General features: G+C 52.3%; 5 protein-coding genes across 5 annotated transcripts; 1 reads left to right on the plus strand and 4 right to left on the minus strand.

Annotated features, from left to right (window-relative positions):
• Positions 1 to 527: 527 nt before the first annotated feature.
• On the minus strand, positions 528 to 5,375 carry PFICI_07056 (uncharacterized protein; the record flags this gene model as incomplete). Its single annotated transcript, XM_007835637.1, has 1 exon — positions 528 to 5,375. One exon carries the CDS (start codon positions 5,373 to 5,375, stop codon positions 528 to 530), a length of 4,848 nt encoding a protein of 1,615 aa, XP_007833828.1.
• A 1,964-nt stretch (positions 5,376 to 7,339) lies between these two features.
• Positions 7,340 to 10,967, minus strand: PFICI_07057 (uncharacterized protein; the record flags this gene model as incomplete). The annotated part of the gene is made up of 2 exons (XM_007835638.1): positions 7,340 to 10,829; positions 10,921 to 10,967. The coding sequence occupies 2 exons, from the start codon at positions 10,965 to 10,967 to the stop codon at positions 7,340 to 7,342; spliced, it is 3,537 nt and encodes a 1,178-aa protein (XP_007833829.1).
• A 2,133-nt stretch (positions 10,968 to 13,100) lies between these two features.
• PFICI_07058 (uncharacterized protein) lies at positions 13,101 to 14,136 on the plus strand (the record flags this gene model as incomplete). Its single annotated transcript, XM_007835639.1, has 2 exons — positions 13,101 to 14,038; positions 14,112 to 14,136. The coding sequence occupies 2 exons, from the start codon at positions 13,101 to 13,103 to the stop codon at positions 14,134 to 14,136; spliced, it is 963 nt and encodes a 320-aa protein (XP_007833830.1).
• Positions 14,137 to 14,815: 679 nt separating this feature from the next.
• PFICI_07059 (uncharacterized protein) lies at positions 14,816 to 16,020 on the minus strand (the record flags this gene model as incomplete). The annotated part of the gene is made up of 3 exons (XM_007835640.1): positions 14,816 to 15,033; positions 15,127 to 15,816; positions 15,963 to 16,020. The coding sequence occupies 3 exons, from the start codon at positions 16,018 to 16,020 to the stop codon at positions 14,816 to 14,818; spliced, it is 966 nt and encodes a 321-aa protein (XP_007833831.1).
• Positions 16,021 to 17,332: 1,312 nt separating this feature from the next.
• Positions 17,333 to 19,042, minus strand: PFICI_07060 (uncharacterized protein; the record flags this gene model as incomplete). The annotated part of the gene is made up of 3 exons (XM_007835641.1): positions 17,333 to 17,816; positions 17,874 to 18,000; positions 18,079 to 19,042. The coding sequence occupies 3 exons, from the start codon at positions 19,040 to 19,042 to the stop codon at positions 17,333 to 17,335; spliced, it is 1,575 nt and encodes a 524-aa protein (XP_007833832.1).
• Between the last annotated feature and the right edge of the window lie 750 nt (positions 19,043 to 19,792).

A 19,792-nucleotide genomic window follows, 5' to 3' on the forward strand; every position in this document is an offset into this window, starting at 1 on the left:
CTACCCGAATCGCTATTGCAAAGGTTTACCGAGCCGTACCTCGAGGACGCTCATGACAATTTGATCGGCCTTGTAATGCTCCCGGCCTTGGCCAAATCAAATACTGCATATATAATGATGCAGCCCATCAAAGAAACTGAAATTACTTGAGTAAAGCATTTGTCTTCATAAATTCAGATATCACGTGTCCGGGGCGGAATTCTGCACGCCTAAAATGTGTGTTAAGCAAAGTCTAGAAAAGGCCAACACGTCCTCAATTCTTCAAAATTGTCACGATGTTCAAATGTCGGCTTATAAAGTTGAATTATTTGGCAGTGCCAGTAACATTGGGTGGGTATGAAGCTAAATGTAAAGTAATATGACTATTCGAATACAAAATGAATCCAGGGACTATATCCAATCAGTCTTGGATATATGCAATGCAAAATTCCTGCTTCTCTATAAATCTGTTTTATGAAAACGTGGTAGTGCCAAACGAGCTGCATTCCCGGAAAAGCTCAATGAATCACGAGTCTCTGTTTACATGTCTAGTCGAAATCGCCAAACTCGCCCGCGCCGTATGGGTTCCATTCTTGGCCAGGATAAGAAGTTGCACTCATCATGGGCATTCCATCATCGTCATCATTGACGGCAGCCAGTTCAACAGGCTGGTCCACGAGGATCTTTTCCTCGGGCTCCATAGGCGCTGCCTGTGCGGGCGCGACCAACTGGGATGGTTCAGCTTGAATGCTGCTTGTTCTTGATATCGTGCTAGACGTGACATCCCCGGCAAATACCCCGGCCACAGCACCGCCTGCCATGGCAGCACCATACCCATCATGCCGTGCTGGCTCGTCAGGATGCTGTAGCACAGGTTCTTGCATGGGCACTTGTTGCGGCTGTGACGGATGGGAGTTCCGAGGGGTGGCATCGTACAGATCATCACGATCAGAGCTGTGACTGTTTGCTTTATTCACATTGACAATGAGATTGGGGTTCGACAGCTGTTGAGCCGGGACAGAGAAGGACCTTGGAGGTTCAGGGCTGACGTTGAAGTGTCTGTGCGGATCCACGTCTCGACCGTAAGATTGATGGCGAGCGTCTTCTGCTACCGATTGACTACTGGTCATGTGATGAAGACCAAAACGTCCTGCACTCTGGGCGCCCATTGGGGGCGATGGGGTGTGGCTGGCATTGTGTACAGATTGTTGGTCCCCATTATAAATCGAAGTGACTGGTGGTAATGGCGGATCAGAGAGTCTTCCAGTCGCTGCATTGACAGGTGAGAAGGTGGTCGCTGAGTCAGGAAGCGGCTGATTCTGAGGTGAGGCATTACGCGGCATCTCGAGCTGTCCCATACTGGTGAGTATCTGTTGAGGCTGGGTTCGTGGTGCTTGTGCATCATCATTTCTGGTTACCGGTGCCACAATTTGATCCTGAGCAGAGGGCCTCTGTTGGAGGTTTTCATGGCTTGGAGGAGACAGAAAAGCATCGCCACCCGGGGCAGGTTGTGGGGAGTTTCTTGCGGAAGATTCCTGAGCAGCGGGAACTTGCTGGTGAGAGTCGGGACTGCCACCTTGTCGAGTCATGAACTGTTGAGGCGGTGCATGGTCATCCACACGAAGCAATTGGTTGCCCTGTTCAGAATTTGCTGCAACGCCCGAATGCGGTGGAATCTGGTTCTGTGGCTGGCCAGGCGCCGATTGGGTTTGCTGGGATGGTGTTGGCGAAGGCCGTTGGGGGTCAGCTGGATTATTACCCGTAGGTTGAGGCACCATTTGCTGAACATGCTGCGAAGAACCAGTGTGCTGGGGCATCACTGGTTGGAACTGCTGAGAAGCACCAGAGTACTGGGGCACTAAAGGCTGGAATTGTGTCCCAAAATGCTGCGGTGGAGAGCCCCGTCCTACGAAATATGGACTATGAGCAAGCATATTTGGCACGCCGTAACCATGGACTGCCTCGTAGCCACGCGGTATTGGCACGGCAGCATACTGCGGTTCTGATCTTGGAGCTTGAGCCTGGCTCCGGTTTGATTGCATCATGGGTAACACCGCGGGCGAGATTTGTCCGTGTCCAACTCGTGTTGTTTGCGACGGAAGTTGGCCGCGATCGCCCGGCATTGGCGGCGATGCCTGACCGCGGTTGAACTGTGCAGGCTGAGCAAGACCTGGGGACGCTCGTGGTGGCTGTCCAGATGCACCAAGAGAGCCTTGAGGCATTGGTCCAGGAGCTGGCGACTGCCCGCGCCTAGCTGGAGTCATGTAAAGAGGCATTGCTTGGCTGGATTGATCAGGCTGGCCGGAGTGTTGTCCAGGTTGACCTATTTGGTTGGCTTGAACGGGTTGAGCGGGTTGAATCGGCTGATCTGGTGCTTCCGCTCGCCCCGAGATCCGTTGCGCCTGAGGCAGGACAGGCTGCTGCATTTTACTCGAATCCTGTTGCTTGGAAGAACGTTTGAAGGCACCAAGTAGTTTTGAGGATGTGCTCTCTTTTTCTTTGGTTTGCATGGGGAAACCACCAATTGGTGGCTGAGGCGAAGTCGAATTACGTTTCCTACCAGCTCCAAATAATTTCGACATGGTCCCCTTCTGCTCTTGTACAGATCCAGCCGCCCCGCCTGCTTGACCTGGATACATTTGCTGATGCTGACCAGATGATGCCGGTCCCATTGGCGGCTGGGTTGCTGTGCGGGTGAAGCCCCACGGCTGCGTAGGCTGAGGGGAGAGTCTTCCGGGGCCTTGCAACGGAGGCTGCTGGCCCGGACCTGCATGACCTGGCGGGCCCTGCATTCCTGGTACTTGCTGCCCAGGGAAAGGTTGGAAAGGCATCGACCCTCCATTTGTTCCACTAACTGTTTTGGGTTGGCCTATCTGTGCTGCATCATTGAAACCTTGCTGTTGAACATATGGGCTCAAGCTTGATTGTCCAGATTGGGCCGAGATCCTGTTTGCTCCAGGGCTGCCGGGTGGCGGGGCGGGGGACTGCGACGGTGTCGGCAGAGACGGCTGCCGTATATGCCCGGCCTGGGTAGAGGCCCCCAGATGAGAGCTCTGGTGGCTCTGATATATCTCTGAAGGCCTCTGGCCATCACCGCCAAACTCATTCGAAGGTTCTGGAGTTCGAGAGGGTTCGACCTCTGACTTGGATGGAGGCTGAGAGCTTGTGGCTGCAGGAGGTGCAATCATGCTTCCAGAAGCTAGTCTGGACGAACCAGAGCCGACGGGCTTCCTATTCACCCTGAGGAACTCTTGAGAGGACCGTGGGGAGTCGTCATTGGCAGGAGCAGCCAGAATGCGTTGATGTTCTCCCGTCGGAGTTATCCGGTTGGGATCGAGAGCTCCCCGGGCATCATGATTCAGGGCCCGCGTTTGATCTTGCAATTTCTGTTGAGGAGGGCCAGAAGGTTGCCCTGGGGAGAGGTGCTGTTGTGGTACGCCGGGATTGGACATCTGCCGCATGCGGTTATTGAGAGCTTGAAGCTGGCCTGGAGGATAGTTAGGTTGTCCGTGTGGGCCCATTTGTTGAGGATGCTGATAACTCGATGGAGCAAACTGCCCTCGTTGAGGTTGCTGACCTCCCATTGACATTGGGCCGTATCCTGGCTGTCCCATTTGCGAAATTTGCGGATTTGTAGGATCTTTGGCACTGGATCCTGGCTTATTGCCAAGAAGATTTCCCAAGAAACCGCCAGCTGATGCTAGAGCGCCGTTTGGTGCCCGTTTCTCTGGACCATCTCCCGTGTGCTGAGGTCTCAGTTGCCCCATGTTTGGAGGCAATCCCATTGGAGTGCCTTGAACAGAACCCTGGGTACTGCTACGTCCGCGATTGATAGGTGGAGGGGCCATCATACCCAGCTGCGCATTTGGTTGGGTTTGGCCGGTGTGAAACCCTTGGTCTTCAGTAGAAGGTCGGATCGAGCTTTGCATTGACGGTCTACCAGACGTCGGCCTTTCTGTCTTGTTGGGTTGAGCATCGTCCTTGGGACCGCTCTTGAAGATGCTTCTAAATTCAGACAGGCGCTTTTTCGCACCACTTCCTGGATTTGAATTGGTATCGCTGCCGCCGGAAGCGTTGTCAGTCTTGCCGCCGCCCATACCGGTCATCTGCTTCGCCAGGCCGCTCGCTCCAAAAAACGTCTTCTTCTTTTCACCAGGACCAGAATTTTGAAACTGCTGCGGTGCAGTGTCTACATGGCCTGGTTGTGACTGCGCACCAGTGTTGCCTGAGTTACCCATCCCAAAGAATGACGCTCGCTTGTGTTTCCTTTCTGGCTCGTCTTCAGTGATGATGCTCGTCTCGGAGACTGAGACCTCGTCTGCCTGAAAGCCATCTTTGGAAATACTGTCAGGTCTTGCTCGGGTTGGCATAATCTTTCCACCAATCTGAGTTAGCAGAGACTGCTGGCGCTTATTGTCATCCTCCAAGTCTCGGGTGGGCGACCTTGAAACGCCCATACTATCACGCCTGTGTTGCTGCGCTTGTTGTGCGGCCGGTGCCATTTGTATATGATCCTGATGAACTGGTGACTGATTTGAACTTCCTGCCGGAAATAAGCCAGGAAAGCGTTGCGCGGCGACGGGGGGTTGAGAATTATTGCGCGGATTGCGTTGCGGGAGCTGCGAGGGACCTCCTACAGGCACGAGAGACTCGGTCTCTTTATCTCCGGCATAGTATCCAGTCTGTTGCGCTGGCGGTGTCTGCGTCTTCCTGGATGTGTTCAAAGGCTCGGACAGTTGTGACTCCTCGAGTTTCCATTGGCCTTGTGGAGGAAATCGATGAATAGGATTCCCACCAGCCGAAGGCGGAGATGCTGCACCAGGCCGCACGGCTGGTTGCGCACTTGATGATTGCATGCCCGTTTGTATGCCTGGCAGTCCAGTCGGCGACGGGAATCCATTCCGGCCTTGCATATTCATGTTGTACTGCGAAAACTGCGAGACCGGAATTCCAGGAAACTGTACTGGTGCGCCGTTCCGGCCTGGCGCAGGAGGATATGCGCCGTTAGGCAAGTGATATCCCTTTTGCCCATTGACCAAATGACCCTCGTGCGGATTATACTGAGCAGCGGGGCCTTGCGACTGTTGGTGAGACACTTGGCTATACTGGGCTGAGTCATGTTGACCTTTGGCAGACTGCATCATGCCGGACGGGATCGCAGGCACCGGTGGTATTACGTCCTGCACGCCTGCACGGTATGAGTCGGCGTCGGCAGATTCGCCGTCATCGCTTTGGCCATTCTTGTCACCAAGCGGGCCAAAAGTCGAGGTTCGACGGATCGGTGGGAGGCCAACGAAAGAATCAGTGCGAGGAACTTCTGTTGCCGGAAGGTCTTCATGCGCCGAGTATTGCACCGGCGATGCGAATGGCCTCGAGTCTGTCAACGGCGCAGCCATATTTCGTGAGGTATCGCCTAGAGGCTGGAAAGGTTTTGCAGTATTATAAGAAAGCTCGACCTAGACGTCTGATCCGTATTCTTCAACAATCAGAGGCGTGGCATCACGGGCGTTGCGCAAGTTGGCAGAAGATGTAAGCGGGTGATATTCTCGTGGGGCGCGGCTGATGTCTCGAAATTGAAGCTCCCCTCTTCAGCCAGCGGAGATGGTCGTGAATAGTTTCCAGGTCGATTGTTTTCTTGCTGATGAGCGCTGCCTTTGGCAATTGAAGTTCCCTTCGTTTTGACACTCTTCACTTTCCCCCCCGAGATTTGGAAAAAAGCTGCGATTGTCGGGCAGACGGGCGACTGAAATTCAATACGCGGCGCAGTGTTGCACGAGCGGTGTCGTATTGTAGTGCCGCGTCTTGAGATATGCCTAATAGACAATGTCGATGCTTAGCTGGCGGTGGCCGAGTAGAGAGACGGCTGCGGGGAAAATGGAGAAGAAAGGACTGGCAAATGGATCGCGAGAAACCATTTGAACATGTAGACAAATTCAAGGATCGGAACCGCGTCGTTCGCAATGACACGGATACAGGAGGAGAAATTAGAACAGAGAAATTGAGGCACAGGCGGCGTCCAGGTAGGATGTAGCTCGAGCTCAACATGAGCTTTTGAGATGGGCTGACGGGCCACGGAGCCCTGTCCTTGGAGTCTTTTCTTTCTGTTTGCTGGGAGAGTCGGCGCTGCGGCTGGACGACGGCGCGGGTCCCCAAGAGGCCAGGATCAAGGTCGGGCTACCTGTAGCCTGCTGCAATTGGCGAGATTGGGTTGATTGAGATTCTGATGGGCAGGGTGGTGCTGAGGGTAGCGAGCTTTTGGTAACACTTGGTGAGCATGCTTATTTGGGTGAGCTGCACTTGCAGATCCCTGCCCAGTGGTTTGAGCGTATCGCATCCAAGCCAAGACCCCCAAGGAGCGTCGTTCATTTCTCGACCTAGCCTTTTGTGACGTAGTCTTGGGGGTGAGAAAGGGCAGTCCGACAGTGGCTCCACGATGTCCTTTGCCTAGTTGCAGAAGGTTTTCTATTAATATCTCCAATTGAGCCAGGGCTTTTGTTCACTACAGCACACTAGTATTTTTGTTGGAGACATTGACGGGACTGTGGGGATGATGGCATGGATAGATGGGTATGTACTGCTTAACAGTCGAAAGTCAATGGGTGCGGCAACATTAGACCTAGTATCTCGACAAACGAATATCTATCTCGGTATCGCAGGCCGACAGAAAGCTAATCGATCGACCGGAAAAGTATCATGAATGTCATTCGAGTGACCTAGAAAAGGGAGCAGACAGCACCCGGGTCTCAAGATTGTTGGTGTTCCTCTGTTGGTGGCATAACGCAACAAGTAAGCTTGAGCCAGCCTCTTGGGGCCTTTTCGGTTTGGACATCTGGAAATTTATTACCAACGCCCCTCAAGCCACCATCATATGTCGGTCAGCAATTTATACAACAACGCAGGACTGCCACATGTTAGGACGGGTTGCCCCTTCACGTATCCGAGCGAATGCACGTGGGATTGAATGTTCCATTGATCGTTCGGTCCATCCATGTTCAGCCCCTGGCCCGGTGTACGCCGCACATGTCGTACAACGTTTAGCTCTCACTTGCGCTTTGCTGCAAAAGTATAAACGACACGCAGTCGCTGGCTCACGAAAAAGCCAGAATAGAAGTGGAAAAGAGAAATTGAAACAGAATGGCATGTCACCTTCTCCTCGGCATACAAGCAAACCCAGCATGCATACTCATGCCCGCAAAATGAGTAAAGCGATTGATCATACTGATTATCCAGGGAAATATCTCCACATCGGAGGATGCGCCAGGCCAAAATCAAAGCGCAGCACCCTCGCAATCAAACAAAAGTCAAATAGATACTGTACTGTCTCTCTGTGTGTAATCAAGACAGAGAAATAAGAAGGACATTATTGAAATGATTTGTCGCCAGATCCACGAAGCTTGTCTTTACCCCTGTTGAATAGTTTCATTCCTGATTTCATGCCCGCCTTGGTGGCCTTGTTTCCAAAAGCTCCTGCTGCGTGCAGGAACTCCTTGCTCTTGACAGCTGCTTGGTTTTTGGAAGTTCCAAACCCGCTTGCTTGTTGCTGCTGAGACATTGACCGCTGCCGCGCGGGTCCTGGAGCTCCCGCCATGACGTTGGGGTTGCTTGCATTCAGATACTGCTGATAATATGGTTGCTGAGAAGCGGCTGGTGGGCCCGTTGGAGACGTCTGTGCAGACCCAGGGCCCTGATGGGTAGGGCTTGTACTCGAAGGCTGAAGTGCTGGATCTTCTGATGAAGCCTTCATGTGCTCCATCCAGTTTGACAGACCCGAGTCCATTGCCAAGTATTGCGACCTGGCTTCTTCGAACCTCTCGATTCGGAGAGCTGGTGTCGGAAGACTAAGTATCTCACGCCAACTGGTGATGTTGACGGGTTTGGGAGGCGGTGCCACCAACGTGTCATTCTCTGGGGCTGGTGATTCTGGAGGCGTCCGTGAGAGTGCTGGATGCTCGGAATCGAGATTGGGGGAGACTGGATGTGATGATGCTTGCAAGAGTACCTTTTCATCGGCAAGTGACAAACGACTGCCAGTGCTTTCTACAGGTCTGGGACTCGACAGGACAGAAATGGGTGACGGCGGTTCAATGCCTGATACCCCAAGCCCGCCTGGGGCGTTGTTGCTTATCATGGAGACAGTGTGGGAGATTTCGCCGTCCTTTTGTGGCTCAAGTTGTAGGGTTGGAGATGCAGTATCTTCTCGCAGATCGGGACTGGTGGTAATCTGCGGCTCGGTGGCATCAGAGGTTGGTCCATCGGGCACATGTACATTCGCATCCGTCTGAATCTGCGGCTGCTCGTTCGGCGTGACATTTTCCGATAACTCTTCCCATGAGAACCGACGACTGAGACGCGGACCACGCTCAGATGTGCGGGTCAGGTTGTTCTCAGCTGCGTCCGCAGCTGGCTCGCTGGGCACAACAGTGCGCGCAGGGCTGCTGCTTTGTAATGGTGCTGGGCTAACGACCGTCATCTCGTCTTTCTCCTGGTTGAAGCCTTGAAGAGATTTGTCCTCGGGGAATCCCATGTATTCGTCGTACACCCCTGAAAGGTATCTACTTTCTCTCGCAATGTCTGATGCTGGCGTTGTAAGACTTCTGTCGGCCGTCGGGGGCATGGGAGGGAAGCTTGGCGTGTCAATTGGTAGCGGACTCAACGATTTGATGATATCTTCCCGTAGCTTGTCGCTTTCGTGCGGAGAGGCATTGTCCATAGAGCTCATTGTCAAGTTGCGAGCAAGAGGGCCCGGCGCTATGAAGTCCGAGTCTGATGCGCCTCCCCGCTGGGGGTTCAATGGCGCCGTAGGAGAAAACCCTGATGAAGTGGTTGCCGTAAGTGGATGCGTAGATGTCGAGTACTTCGATGGCGATTCACCATAAGATGGAGAACCAGATCCAGGAGCTTGCGGCTGCTGATCAACAGTCTCCGTTTGGCTTGAAGCTGTCAGTGGGTCGGGCGTTTGCAGTGGAGGAAGCGCTTTTGATGTCGCCAGGGCAGCCGGTGCAGTCGTCAATACCTCATCCGCAATGGCTTGGTCGTGTTGACCTACTGTGGTTCCAAAATTATCATTATCTTGCTGAACATCCTTTGAGTCTATTACAGCCGGTGCATCATTTTCAAGTGGTTGAGCTTGCTTGATCACAGTCGTAGGCTCAATATCGTCTGCCTCTCCGCCAATGGTGGCGGGTTCTTCTGCAGTGTCCTTTACAGTCGCAAGTTGCGATATGGTTGGTTCTGGTCGCTCCATGGGTGTCGGCACTTCGGAGGCAATGTTTGTACTTTCCGATACCCAGCCGCCAGGGATTGACGGTCTCGATGGGCGCGGTTGAGCTTTGATGGTTGCCTCATCCGACGCGGCTGGTTGTGGTTCAAGCAGGGACGTGTCTGGGTTTGAACTTTCCTCCTTTTGCTCGGCGAGCACCGGACCTTCAATGAGACTTGGTGCTGCCTTTTCGTCGCTGTCCTCGGTTATCGTTTCAGACGGCCCTGTAACAGCGCTGCTCAGTCCTAGACCTGTAACGGTCTGCATATGTTCATCGTTTGGGGTGGCAAGCTTATGCTCCGGCGGTGTTGCTTGTGCCGATCGGTCACCGTCAGAAAAGCCGCCGGATGAGCCCGAGAAGAAGTCCGGGCCAAAGCCTGACATACGTGCCAAGTCCGGAAGCCGTGGGCTGATCGACTTGCGTCGCGGATCGCCGAGAAGCTGTGAGCCGCCAGATTGGGGTGCAGCGCCAGCCAAAGGACCAGAAGTAGTCGCTTGTTGTGGAATTGAGGACTCTGCGTTCGCAGATGTTTGAGTTGGTGCAGGTGCCTTGTGTTCATTGATCAAGTGGTCCAGGCCATATTCGCTCCTCCGCTCTGCAACCGGAGGAAGTGTGGTCTTCAAGCCACGAACGGAATCTAGATTCTCATCACCGTCCCTATCAAAGCTGAGCCGCCTCCGCTGTTCGACCGGAGAGCGCAATGCATAGGCTGGAGAAGTTGACCTCTCGCTGCCGGGACTTTGTATGCCGTCCAGACTAGGTCTTCCGGCAGATTCCATGGATCTACGTTCCTTCTCCTTCTCCTCCTCCATGCGTCGGTATATTTCAGCCGGACGTATAAAGGGCAATGGCTTGTTTGGTGCTCCTGTTGCAGCTGACGGGGCTTGTTGACCTGGGGAGTCAGATCTCTGCTCTGGCCATGGTCGTCCACTCGACCCGGGTCGAGACCCCGACCTGTTTCTCGAAGTATCACGGTAGGTAGGTGCATCTTGATGGCCCATGCTGCTCTTCCGAGGAGGGAAGCGCGACGATAGCCCCGTAGCGCTTGCCGGAGACGTGATTCCGCGGTCTTGCGTCGCTGGAGAATACTCCTGGCGACCTGGGTATCCAGCCCCCGCAGCCCCAAAAGGTCGCGGCCTTCCAGATTGCGGTGAAGTCACATTTTCCGAGTTTCTATAGTCGGGTGCACCATCAAATGATGACTGATCAACAGCTGGAAACGGCTCGACTGGCTCGAAGCGTTGTGCAGGCGCGGACGATTGCTGGGTCTGGACATGTAAAGCCGGAGGCCCGCTGGGATTTCTGCCGAACGATTGGCCTCTAAAGTGACCAAAAGCCGCAGTTGGTTGCGAAAAGGCTCGATTGCCCGACATCTGAGAGCCAGGAAGCTGCGCGCCCTGGCCCAACGGTCGGAATGTAGCGGGCTGTTGCGCCGGCCCCGGCGGGTCGTCTTCAGGTTCCTCGTCATCGTCGAATTCATTCCCCCAGTCATCGCCGGCATAGTTCTGCTTCTTGGCCTCGACCCATTTCCTTGTTTTAGTACGGTTCACATTGGTCTGAAAGGTATTATTGCTCGGCGTGCTCGGCGTCCTAGAAGGAGATCACGAATGTTAGAGACGTTTGAATGCTCACATTGCGCTGGGGCTAGGGCCAGCCGCGGGACCCCGTCGTTGAAACTCACATTGGCGAGGCGTTCCGGTAGATATTATTGTACGTGGACTGGTCCATGACGGCGTACGGAGATCAATCAAGCTCTCCGTGAAACAAGCTAGGGCAACATCGCTGAACGCTAGTCGGATGGAGGAGAAGAACAGAGTCGCAAAGCTGGGTATAGCTGGTAGTAAATACTACGCAGGCGACGTCTTGTCGAAGTTTTGGGTAATTACGAGGTATGCTGAGGCTGTGCTAGAGATCCGCACAGAGTCGATTGGATTGGGGGTCGTACGCTTATCACGTTTGGCTGGCAGCGCCGGCACTGGGGCAAAGGGATGACGTGGAGCCTGAAAAGGGACCACAGAGAGCAGCGGTTGTTAAACTAATACTAGTAGGTAATAGAGGGTGTTATTATGATATATGACAATGTCCGCCGATAATTCTGTCCGCTGTAGGAATAAACGTCATGTAGTCTTACAATGGAATGCTGCTCAAAGACTTGTGTAATTAAGTGGAAAAGGAATGAAGTGACGCCTCTGTAACACTTTGTTTCCCGAATTCCTGGGCGGGCAGGCGGAACATTCGTAGATGATGATGATGATGATGCCGGGGGGGCAGAGTATGGAGCATGACATGGGTGACGATGCTAACTAACCGCCAGGTCCCAGTTGAGCCGGTAAATGTAGCGGCGTTATTTTTATTTTCGGGCCATGTGGACGTTCAATATGGACCTATGATTGGACGCAAGCAAGTTGGCAATAGCGGTATGGGTTGATCTTGAAGTGCACAAGGTTTTCGAAGTGTTCCATTGGCTATTGCACTTCAGCTCCGTTAATAAGATAGAGAAACTCGAGCTGCCGAGACACGTGTAATTGCAACGTGAATACTCAAACTAGTTCTGCTTCCAATCGACAGCATAAGAGAACAAGAGTTATTTGGAGTAGTGCCATCGTGCCCTTGGACGTGTAATCCCACAGCACGGAAGACTGGCAGTGTAGATCATTGTAATGTGTTTGTTTCAACCATGATTAGGCGGACCTCATCTCTGTGCTGGATTATGTTTCAAGATTTTCTTATTCCAACGGCGCCTCAGATGTCATGCTTATCGGGTAGTGAAGTTAAGCTTTTTTCGACAAAGTAGAAGAAAAAGAAACCGAGCTGAAAAGGTTATGACATGTGACCTGATGCTGACTGTAGACCTCGTTCTCACCATAGATTTGGAACCAATAGGCAACTCTGCAGAGCGCCGTGTTATGCCGGTCTCCCTTTCACGACTACTAAGGTACGTGAGTATATGGATTCGCACCAACTGGCGGCTGATAGTTGATGATGTATCATCTAGACCTCGGCTCGCAAGGCAACGGATTATGTGTTAATTACGGCCAAACTGGTGATGATTATCTTTCCAATTTCTTCTTTTTCAGGGGCTCCCTTGAAGAAGTAAAAATGTTTCAACCGTGAAAGATGTCTCAGCCTGCAATGCGGCAAATCAAAGTCTAATAAACACATTACCTCTAATACTAACACAGTGACACATCAGACTTCCCGGTGGAAAGTTGAGTACGTACCTAAAATTCTTGCTATTCCAAACTTGAGTTGCACACATACATATACCAGGGTTAGGTGCAATGAGCCACACGCAGCGCAGCCGCCACAATGGAACATAGTGGGCAAAACTCTCCCCTGGAAAGAAAAGTCGGGGGCCTTAGTTCGGCAGCCTAGCACCTGGAGAGCCACAGTCTGCTGGTCAGATTTAGCACTACTACCTTGCAATGTAGGCTTGGCCTTTCTCTACTGCTACGGAGGTACCTTGGTGTGATGCAGGTTGGCAGGCACACGGACACGTCGCCCTGAACTCGGCCAGGACTGCCTTAGTCGCTCAACGGAACCTTTGCGCTCCAGACCAACAACAATTTCCCAGTCCACCATTTCTATCATCACCAACTCGGCAACCGAAAGCAACCAAACCACGACCTTTTCGTCTCAATCAAACAACAAGAATCGGCAAAAGCAACACTGCGTGCTACTACAGCGACAGCGGTCGTGACTTTTGACGTTCCGTGTGCGCCGCGAGACATTCTTTGGCCTACGGCGTCGCAGTTTCAGAAATAATCCCCAAGGAAAGTCATCGAATTTGCATCTTGCGCCCTCGTCGTCATCTCAATCCGACACCGTCAACGATAGATCGGACACCTATCCGCGGTCGACATGGCTGTCGCATCGATTCAAGATCGGACTGCCGAGTTCCGGACAGTCCTCAATCAAGTTCAGAAAAGACAGGCATCGTCAAAGGTTGGCGCACAAAGGCGGTCACTTCTTACCGATCAGCAGAAGGCAGAGGCAGACGGCGATGCTCGCCCCAGAAGATCTGACTTTGCCAGGAGGGCGGCCGAGATTGGCAGGGGCATCTCGGGTACGATGGGCAAATTGGAGAAGCTGGCACAGCTCGCCAAGAGGAAAACACTCTTTGACGATAGGCCAGTCGAAATCAATGAGCTCACATTCATCATCAAGCAAGATCTGTCAACTCTCAACCAGCAAATCTCCGGCCTGCAGAGCCTCACGCGGCAGCAGCACCCCAAGGCTGACCAAGTAGGGGAGCACAACAAGAACGTGGTCGTTATGCTGCAGGGAAAGCTTGCGGATGTGTCTGCCAACTTCAAGGACGTGCTGGAATTGAGGACAAAGAACATCCAGGCATCTAGGGCGCGAACCGACAACTTTATTTCTACCGTATCACAGCATGCGCAACCCGCAATACAACAGTCAGCATCGCCCCTGTACGGAACGCCTAGTCGAGGAACACCTTCACCAGGTGGTGACACCTTATCGCTGAATCCGGTCATGGGCGACCAACAAGTGCTCATGATGGAGGAGGCGCAACCGCAGAATACCTACATACAGCAACGAGGCGAAGCTATTGAGAATATAGAAAAGACCATTGCAGAGCTGGGCTCCATCTTTGGCCAGTTGGCAACCATGGTTTCGGAACAGGCAGAACAGATCCAACGGATAGATGCCAACACTGAAGATGTCGTGGACAATGTCCAAGGTGCGCAGAAAGAGCTGCTGAAATACTGGTCTAGAGTGTCCAGCAATCGATGGCTCATTGCCAAAATGTTTGGCGTGCTCATGATTTTCTTCTTGTAAGTGAAACTCCCCGGCATTGTCATGGCCACAGTTGAAGTTTACGGGCAATAAACTAATCATCACTTGCAGATTATGGGTGCTTATCGCTGGTTAGAAGACATCTGCCTGGTGCCACTGTATCAATATCTTCCTGTACAATACTTGATCACACACATGACTGGGTCATCACTAGAATTGTGATAAGTACCACCAAAACTTTTAATAGATTTCGGAAACCATTATGGTTACTCTTTGAACTATATTTGTTCTTCATGGCCTTGGGTACAGCTTTTACCTCCTTGCTATGGGGCCACTCTTACATGGTGGCCCATCTAGGTCAGACACGGGTAGCAAGGATATATGAACATTTCAGCAGCACTGAAGTGATAGTCTCTTTTGTTATTAAACGGCTGCGTACAAGCTCTGGTTCTATAGAGGCACAGCCTATTTTGGTTTCCACTGGGAGTGAAGCCAATCGAGTGCCAAAGGTCTGAAGCAATATTCTCAACAGCAGTTAGGGGTATTCGCCTAATGAGACATGCTGTAATTAGTTCTGTCATTGATTCGATGATAATGTTAATAAAACAATGTAAGCAATACAGAGATGGAGGGGACAATGTCGTATCGCCAGGGCAGGTTATCAATCTTTTTTTGGTCTTATTCTATATGCTCTAGGTTCAAACTTTATTCATCCCCGGCCCCTTTTAGCAGATCGAAGCGGTCGCGATTGTTTTTTCATTATCGTGGTATCATAAGACTCGCCGGAAATTAACACACTACAGTCGAGAATCGATTCATGCAGACACTCCGTTCTTCAGAGCCTTTCCTTCCTGCTTGTCCGGGAAGCCAAAGTTGATGCCAAATGGAGGGTATACATATCGCACGGGGGCCTTTTCCTTGGTCAGTTGAGCCAGGACGTCGAGGTCTTTCGAGTCGAGGTCGACAATCTTGAGGTTCTCCTTGATGCGCGACTCGGTCACCGACTTGGCCAGCACTGTGCTTCCTCTGGCGACTATTTTTTGAGAGGAACAAGACATGTCAGTAAAAGCATGATTCGCAATTGTGATGATCATAAGACAAAGAAGGGGGTAAAGTAGAGCCTTACCGTGGTAGCTGAGCAAGATGGCACCCGGGCTGACGCCCTTTGCGCTGGCCAGCGACTTGACCTGCTCGCTTTCCAGCAAGGGACCGCCAGTGCTGCCAAGCGGGCTGTAGGCCATGATGTGGATGCCATTCTTCTTGGACAGGTCGACGACCTCCTGCTGGGGCAGGAGCGGGGAGTTCTCAATCTGGTTGACGGCGGGCACGATCTTGGCGTGCTTGAGCAGGTTGGTCAGGTAGGTCTCGCTGTAGTTGCAGACGCCAATGGCGCGGGCCTTGGTCTGGGGCAGCGCCTCCATGAGCTTCCACGTCTCGACGTGGTCGTGGTCCCAGAGAATGTCGCGCTCGCCGTTGGGCAGCAGGGGGAAGCGGTCGGCGTCGCCGCCGTCGGGCCGCGTGCCGTTGGGGTTCATGCCGACGGCCCAGTGCACCAGGTAGAGGTCGACGTAGTCGAGGCCCAGGGCCTTGAGGGACTTGTCCAAGCAGAGCTCGACGCGGGTCGAGTACGTGTTCCAGAGCTTGGTGACGACAAAGATGTCCTCGCGCTTGATTCCCGAGTCAAAGGCCGCCTTGAGGCCCTGGCCGACCTCGTCCTCGTTGGCGTAGCAGTAGGCTGCGTCGATGAGCTTGTATCCGGACTTGAGGGCGATCTCGACGGCCTTTGCGACCTGGCCGGGCGGGGCTTGCCATGTTCCTGATAGGCGTGTAAGCACTCGGTCTACAGGATTCAAAAGATTTGGATATCTCGTGTGTTCCCATTCCCGTTGAACAGCAGTCTGACCGGCCAAGTATAGCGAATCAAGTTTTGGGCAGAGGAAGGAGGTCGCGGGGAAAACATACCGAAACCCACGGCGAGGATCTCAGCGCCAGTGTTGAGCTTGAACGAGGAGGGTGCCATGATTGTGATGTGGTTGCTGTAATATACGTGTAGGTAGGTAGAGGTCGTATCTGCGCAATTGGGTATATATCAAGAGAAAAATCACGACAAAATAGCAAATGTACTTTTTTGGAAAATGAACTAGACTTATACTGAGCACCACCGTATACCATGTGGCAGGAAAAGGGACTATTTATGCGTGTCAGGCAAGTGTCAGGCAAAATGCCGCGAGAGAGACGAGATCCCGGTACTCATTGGCCCATCACGTCACCGAGACGAGGAGCTTCGTCTTGCGGATAAATCAAAGGCTCTTTCTTTCTGGATCGGAAAAGACGACCGGGTTCCACTGCACAGCGGAGATCAGGGCCACATGGATACATTAGGTGAGGGAATGTATAGTCTACTTGCATACATAGCTCCAAAGGAAGCCTCCAAAGTGTTGCTTGGCTCCCGCCTCAGCGATATGAACGCCGAGCCCATCTTCGGGTTGGCGGGGCAAGTCGCGGGGTGAGTCGCGGGGTTTCGCCATGATGCCATGGGTGGGCTATAGTATACACACTATCTGCGCCCCAAGTAAATAAAAGTCTAGGCAACTTCTCGAGTCTACTTAGTCAGGGGATCCAGAAATGGCATTTCGTTCATTCTTTTCAAAGCAAGCAAGTCAAATTCTGGGGAAATAATGGGACTGGCCCAGTGCTAGGGCCTCAAACAACAGGAAGTCGGTCGCCTTCAGCCAGGATTGGCCTTTGTGAATTTCACTACATCTTCCATCTGGGGCAGTTCTGCGCGAAAGGGCCCAGCTCAATTGTACGTACTGGAATGACTCGGGGGGACGCCGCCCATAGAGCGCTGCCATTTGTGGAAATTCTGGACGAAGGGCGCTAACTCGGTAGTCATAGTGGGGCAAAATATCTGGCTGGTCATGCACCAGCTGGGCGCTGCGGGATGATCTTGAGCCGAGTATCATCAATCCATTGGAAAGCGTCGTGGTTGGCAATGTGCGGTAACATGTCGATAATGATTGGGTATGCCAGCCCAGGTAAGGCTTCGAGTAGGCGTCTTGTGCTTGTTGACTGGCAATTTGCCATATACTGCTCTGATATATGACCTTTGTCTCGGCTGGTATGCTACAAGACAGTCCCTTCAGTCTACAGGCTCAGACTATGTCACAATATCACGGCGGTGTTCACTGTGGAAGATCACTCTTCTTCGTATGAATGAAGTATTTTCAGTTTTTGCCATTCATGGTTTTACTCCTTTTTTTTCCGGTGGTATATGAACATTTTGACGTTACAAGACAAAATAAAAATACTAATCAAGCCAACTTGTGTTATCAAATGCTTGTCGTGATGGGGTTGCTGACTGAGCGATACACGGATTCACTTTCATCTTTTCTTCGCATCAAATGCGACCAATGCGTCGTGGGGTTCTCGGCCAACGCCGCCAACTCATAGTGGTCGTCGTTGTTGGGACCAGCAACGACAAAGCTATGCTGTATGGCGAGCCTTGCGTACTTGATGGCCTCCCAGACCTTGCCTACAGCGTTAAATTCAATGGCGGCATATGTGTACGCCTCGTACAGTCTCGAATAGAGGCGTTCCTGCTCGTAGAGCGACACGAGCGTCTCGGCCATCTCGGGCGTGGCGTACGAGTCGCCGGTGTAGTCGGTCAAATGGCCCTGAAGGTCGAGGATCTGCGCAATACGGTCGTCCGAGGCCTTGACTATGCGGTCGACTTGTGTGCAGGCTGTGCAGGCACAGGGAAAGTGCCACGTCTCATCAAGGCGCGCGAGACGATCGTCACGAGGGAGCAGCAACCTACAGGCACATGTTAGCCAGTATATTAGATAATCAAGGATCCGAAAATATGCTTACTCGACATAGGTGATGGTTATCTCCTCTCCAGCAAGAATATCTCTCGTGGCAAAAACATTCTGAGTAAATGTGTCGGGGTCCCAATAATAGTGGGCGTTGGGTCGACAATCATGGTTCATACGAGATACTATAAAGAGGTTGCCGTGTGTTAGCCACCAACCTCGCTGTGGGTCTCATAAACCATCGATTTCTAATAGTGACTTACCTTCAGGAAATACTGTAAAGAAATTCACAATTTTTGCGCCTTTGGGGCGTGTAATGATCTCTTCGTCGGAAATGTCAAAGGCATTGGTGAGAATAATCTTGTAAATCTGTTCCTCATGGCTGTCGGCGCCATCATGAGTGGACAGGTTCATAAATATATCCCTGTGATGCTTGGGCAGGTGACTGATGCCCTCGGTTTGCATCCGACGAACTTGATCCACTGAGACGTGATCCCATATATCAAAGTCGGTCATGATGGCCGCCGAGACACTCATTATGTGGTCGCCCATGGCCAGGTTGCGGCTCGCCACCAGACCCATGCCCTTGTTCGGGACCTCTTCGACATGCCACTTGTCGCTCGCTGCCGCGTTAAAGTCCTTGACGCTCTTGTACAGGTCCCGCTCCGTGAATGCTGGACTCTTTGCAATGGTTACCGCCTCAGCGGGCGTGGTCAAGATCGTAATGCCTCTCCCGCCAGCAAAGTTTGGGTTCGAAAAGATGCAGAATTCCTCGGTTTCGTTGTGATGACCGGCACATGTTGAGGAGATGGGCCATAACTCATTTGCGATGAGCTTATCGTTTTTGATCTTCAGTGCTTCTGCTTTGCGTGGCTTTGGATCCGCTGCTCCCTCTTCCTCCTTTGCCTCCTTCTCCTTCCCCTTCTCCTCCTTGACTTTGTTCTTCTCAACAACTGGTTCGGCTGGTTTCTGCGCTGCCACCTTGACTGGCTGTGCATCCGAAGAAATGAATGGGGTTTCGACTGCATGCGCTGTCCTTTCGCTCTTTGGTTCTGCGACGCTCACCTGCGCAAACGCTGAAGGATCATCATATTCGCAGAAGGGATTCTCAAAGTTGCCTAGGAAATTCTCCCATTGGCATCGCCCGTAATCCACCATGTAGCCCAGCGAGTTCTTGGCCGCCACGCCGCCCGTGGCACAGGCGAGTAGGATCTGCTGCGACTTCATCTTGGGGGAAGAACAATGTCAATTGACGTCAAGCGACAACGCTTGTCAGAACAACAACAATATTCAACATTGCAGACAAACTTCAAAAGAAAATCAAAAAGAACAGGCTGTTCATCGCAGCCCGGATGCGCACACCCCCCCCCCCCCCCCCCCCCGCGGGATCGAGTATATCAGCCGCCATGTGACGGTGGTGCCACCACTGGCTAAAACGAGCTTGGCAGCTCTCGATGCGACGCAACATTCCCTTTGAAGAATTAATCATGCGCGGCCTATCGATAGAGAGCAAACAGCCTGGCTATAACGCAAGTGTGAATATGTCCCAAAGAGGCAGGCAGATACAAATTGCCGGCTGCTCAATGGACGGGGAAGCAAATTTCAGTGGGGCTTGAAGCTATTCTGCGACAGGGATTACAAGCTATTCACCTTGTCGGGCAGCTCTATGTGTAATAGCTGAGGATGTCCCAGGAATTGCGACTTCGGCACGTGAAATCATGAGCTCCGGTTTGAAATAAACAGTTCATATCATTAAATTTGCATACATGAGACCAGAGTAAATAGAAAATCGTCATAGCGGAATCAATAACTGGGATTGTAAGCCCAAGAGTTTCTTCTTCTTCTTCTTTTTCGTGCAGTCATCCAATACGTAACTCATAAACACGGCAATTCCTGTCCAGGCACGCAAGAGCACTTATAGTCGGGCTTTCATTGAATGGCTGCGGTGGGAATCTTGAGCGGATAACTGGACGACCG

The sequence above is a fragment of the Pestalotiopsis fici genome, assembly GCF_000516985.1.
Source record: "Pestalotiopsis fici W106-1 unplaced genomic scaffold PFICI_Scf_4, whole genome shotgun sequence".
NCBI classification, from domain to species: Eukaryota; Fungi; Ascomycota; class Sordariomycetes; order Amphisphaeriales; family Sporocadaceae; genus Pestalotiopsis; species Pestalotiopsis fici.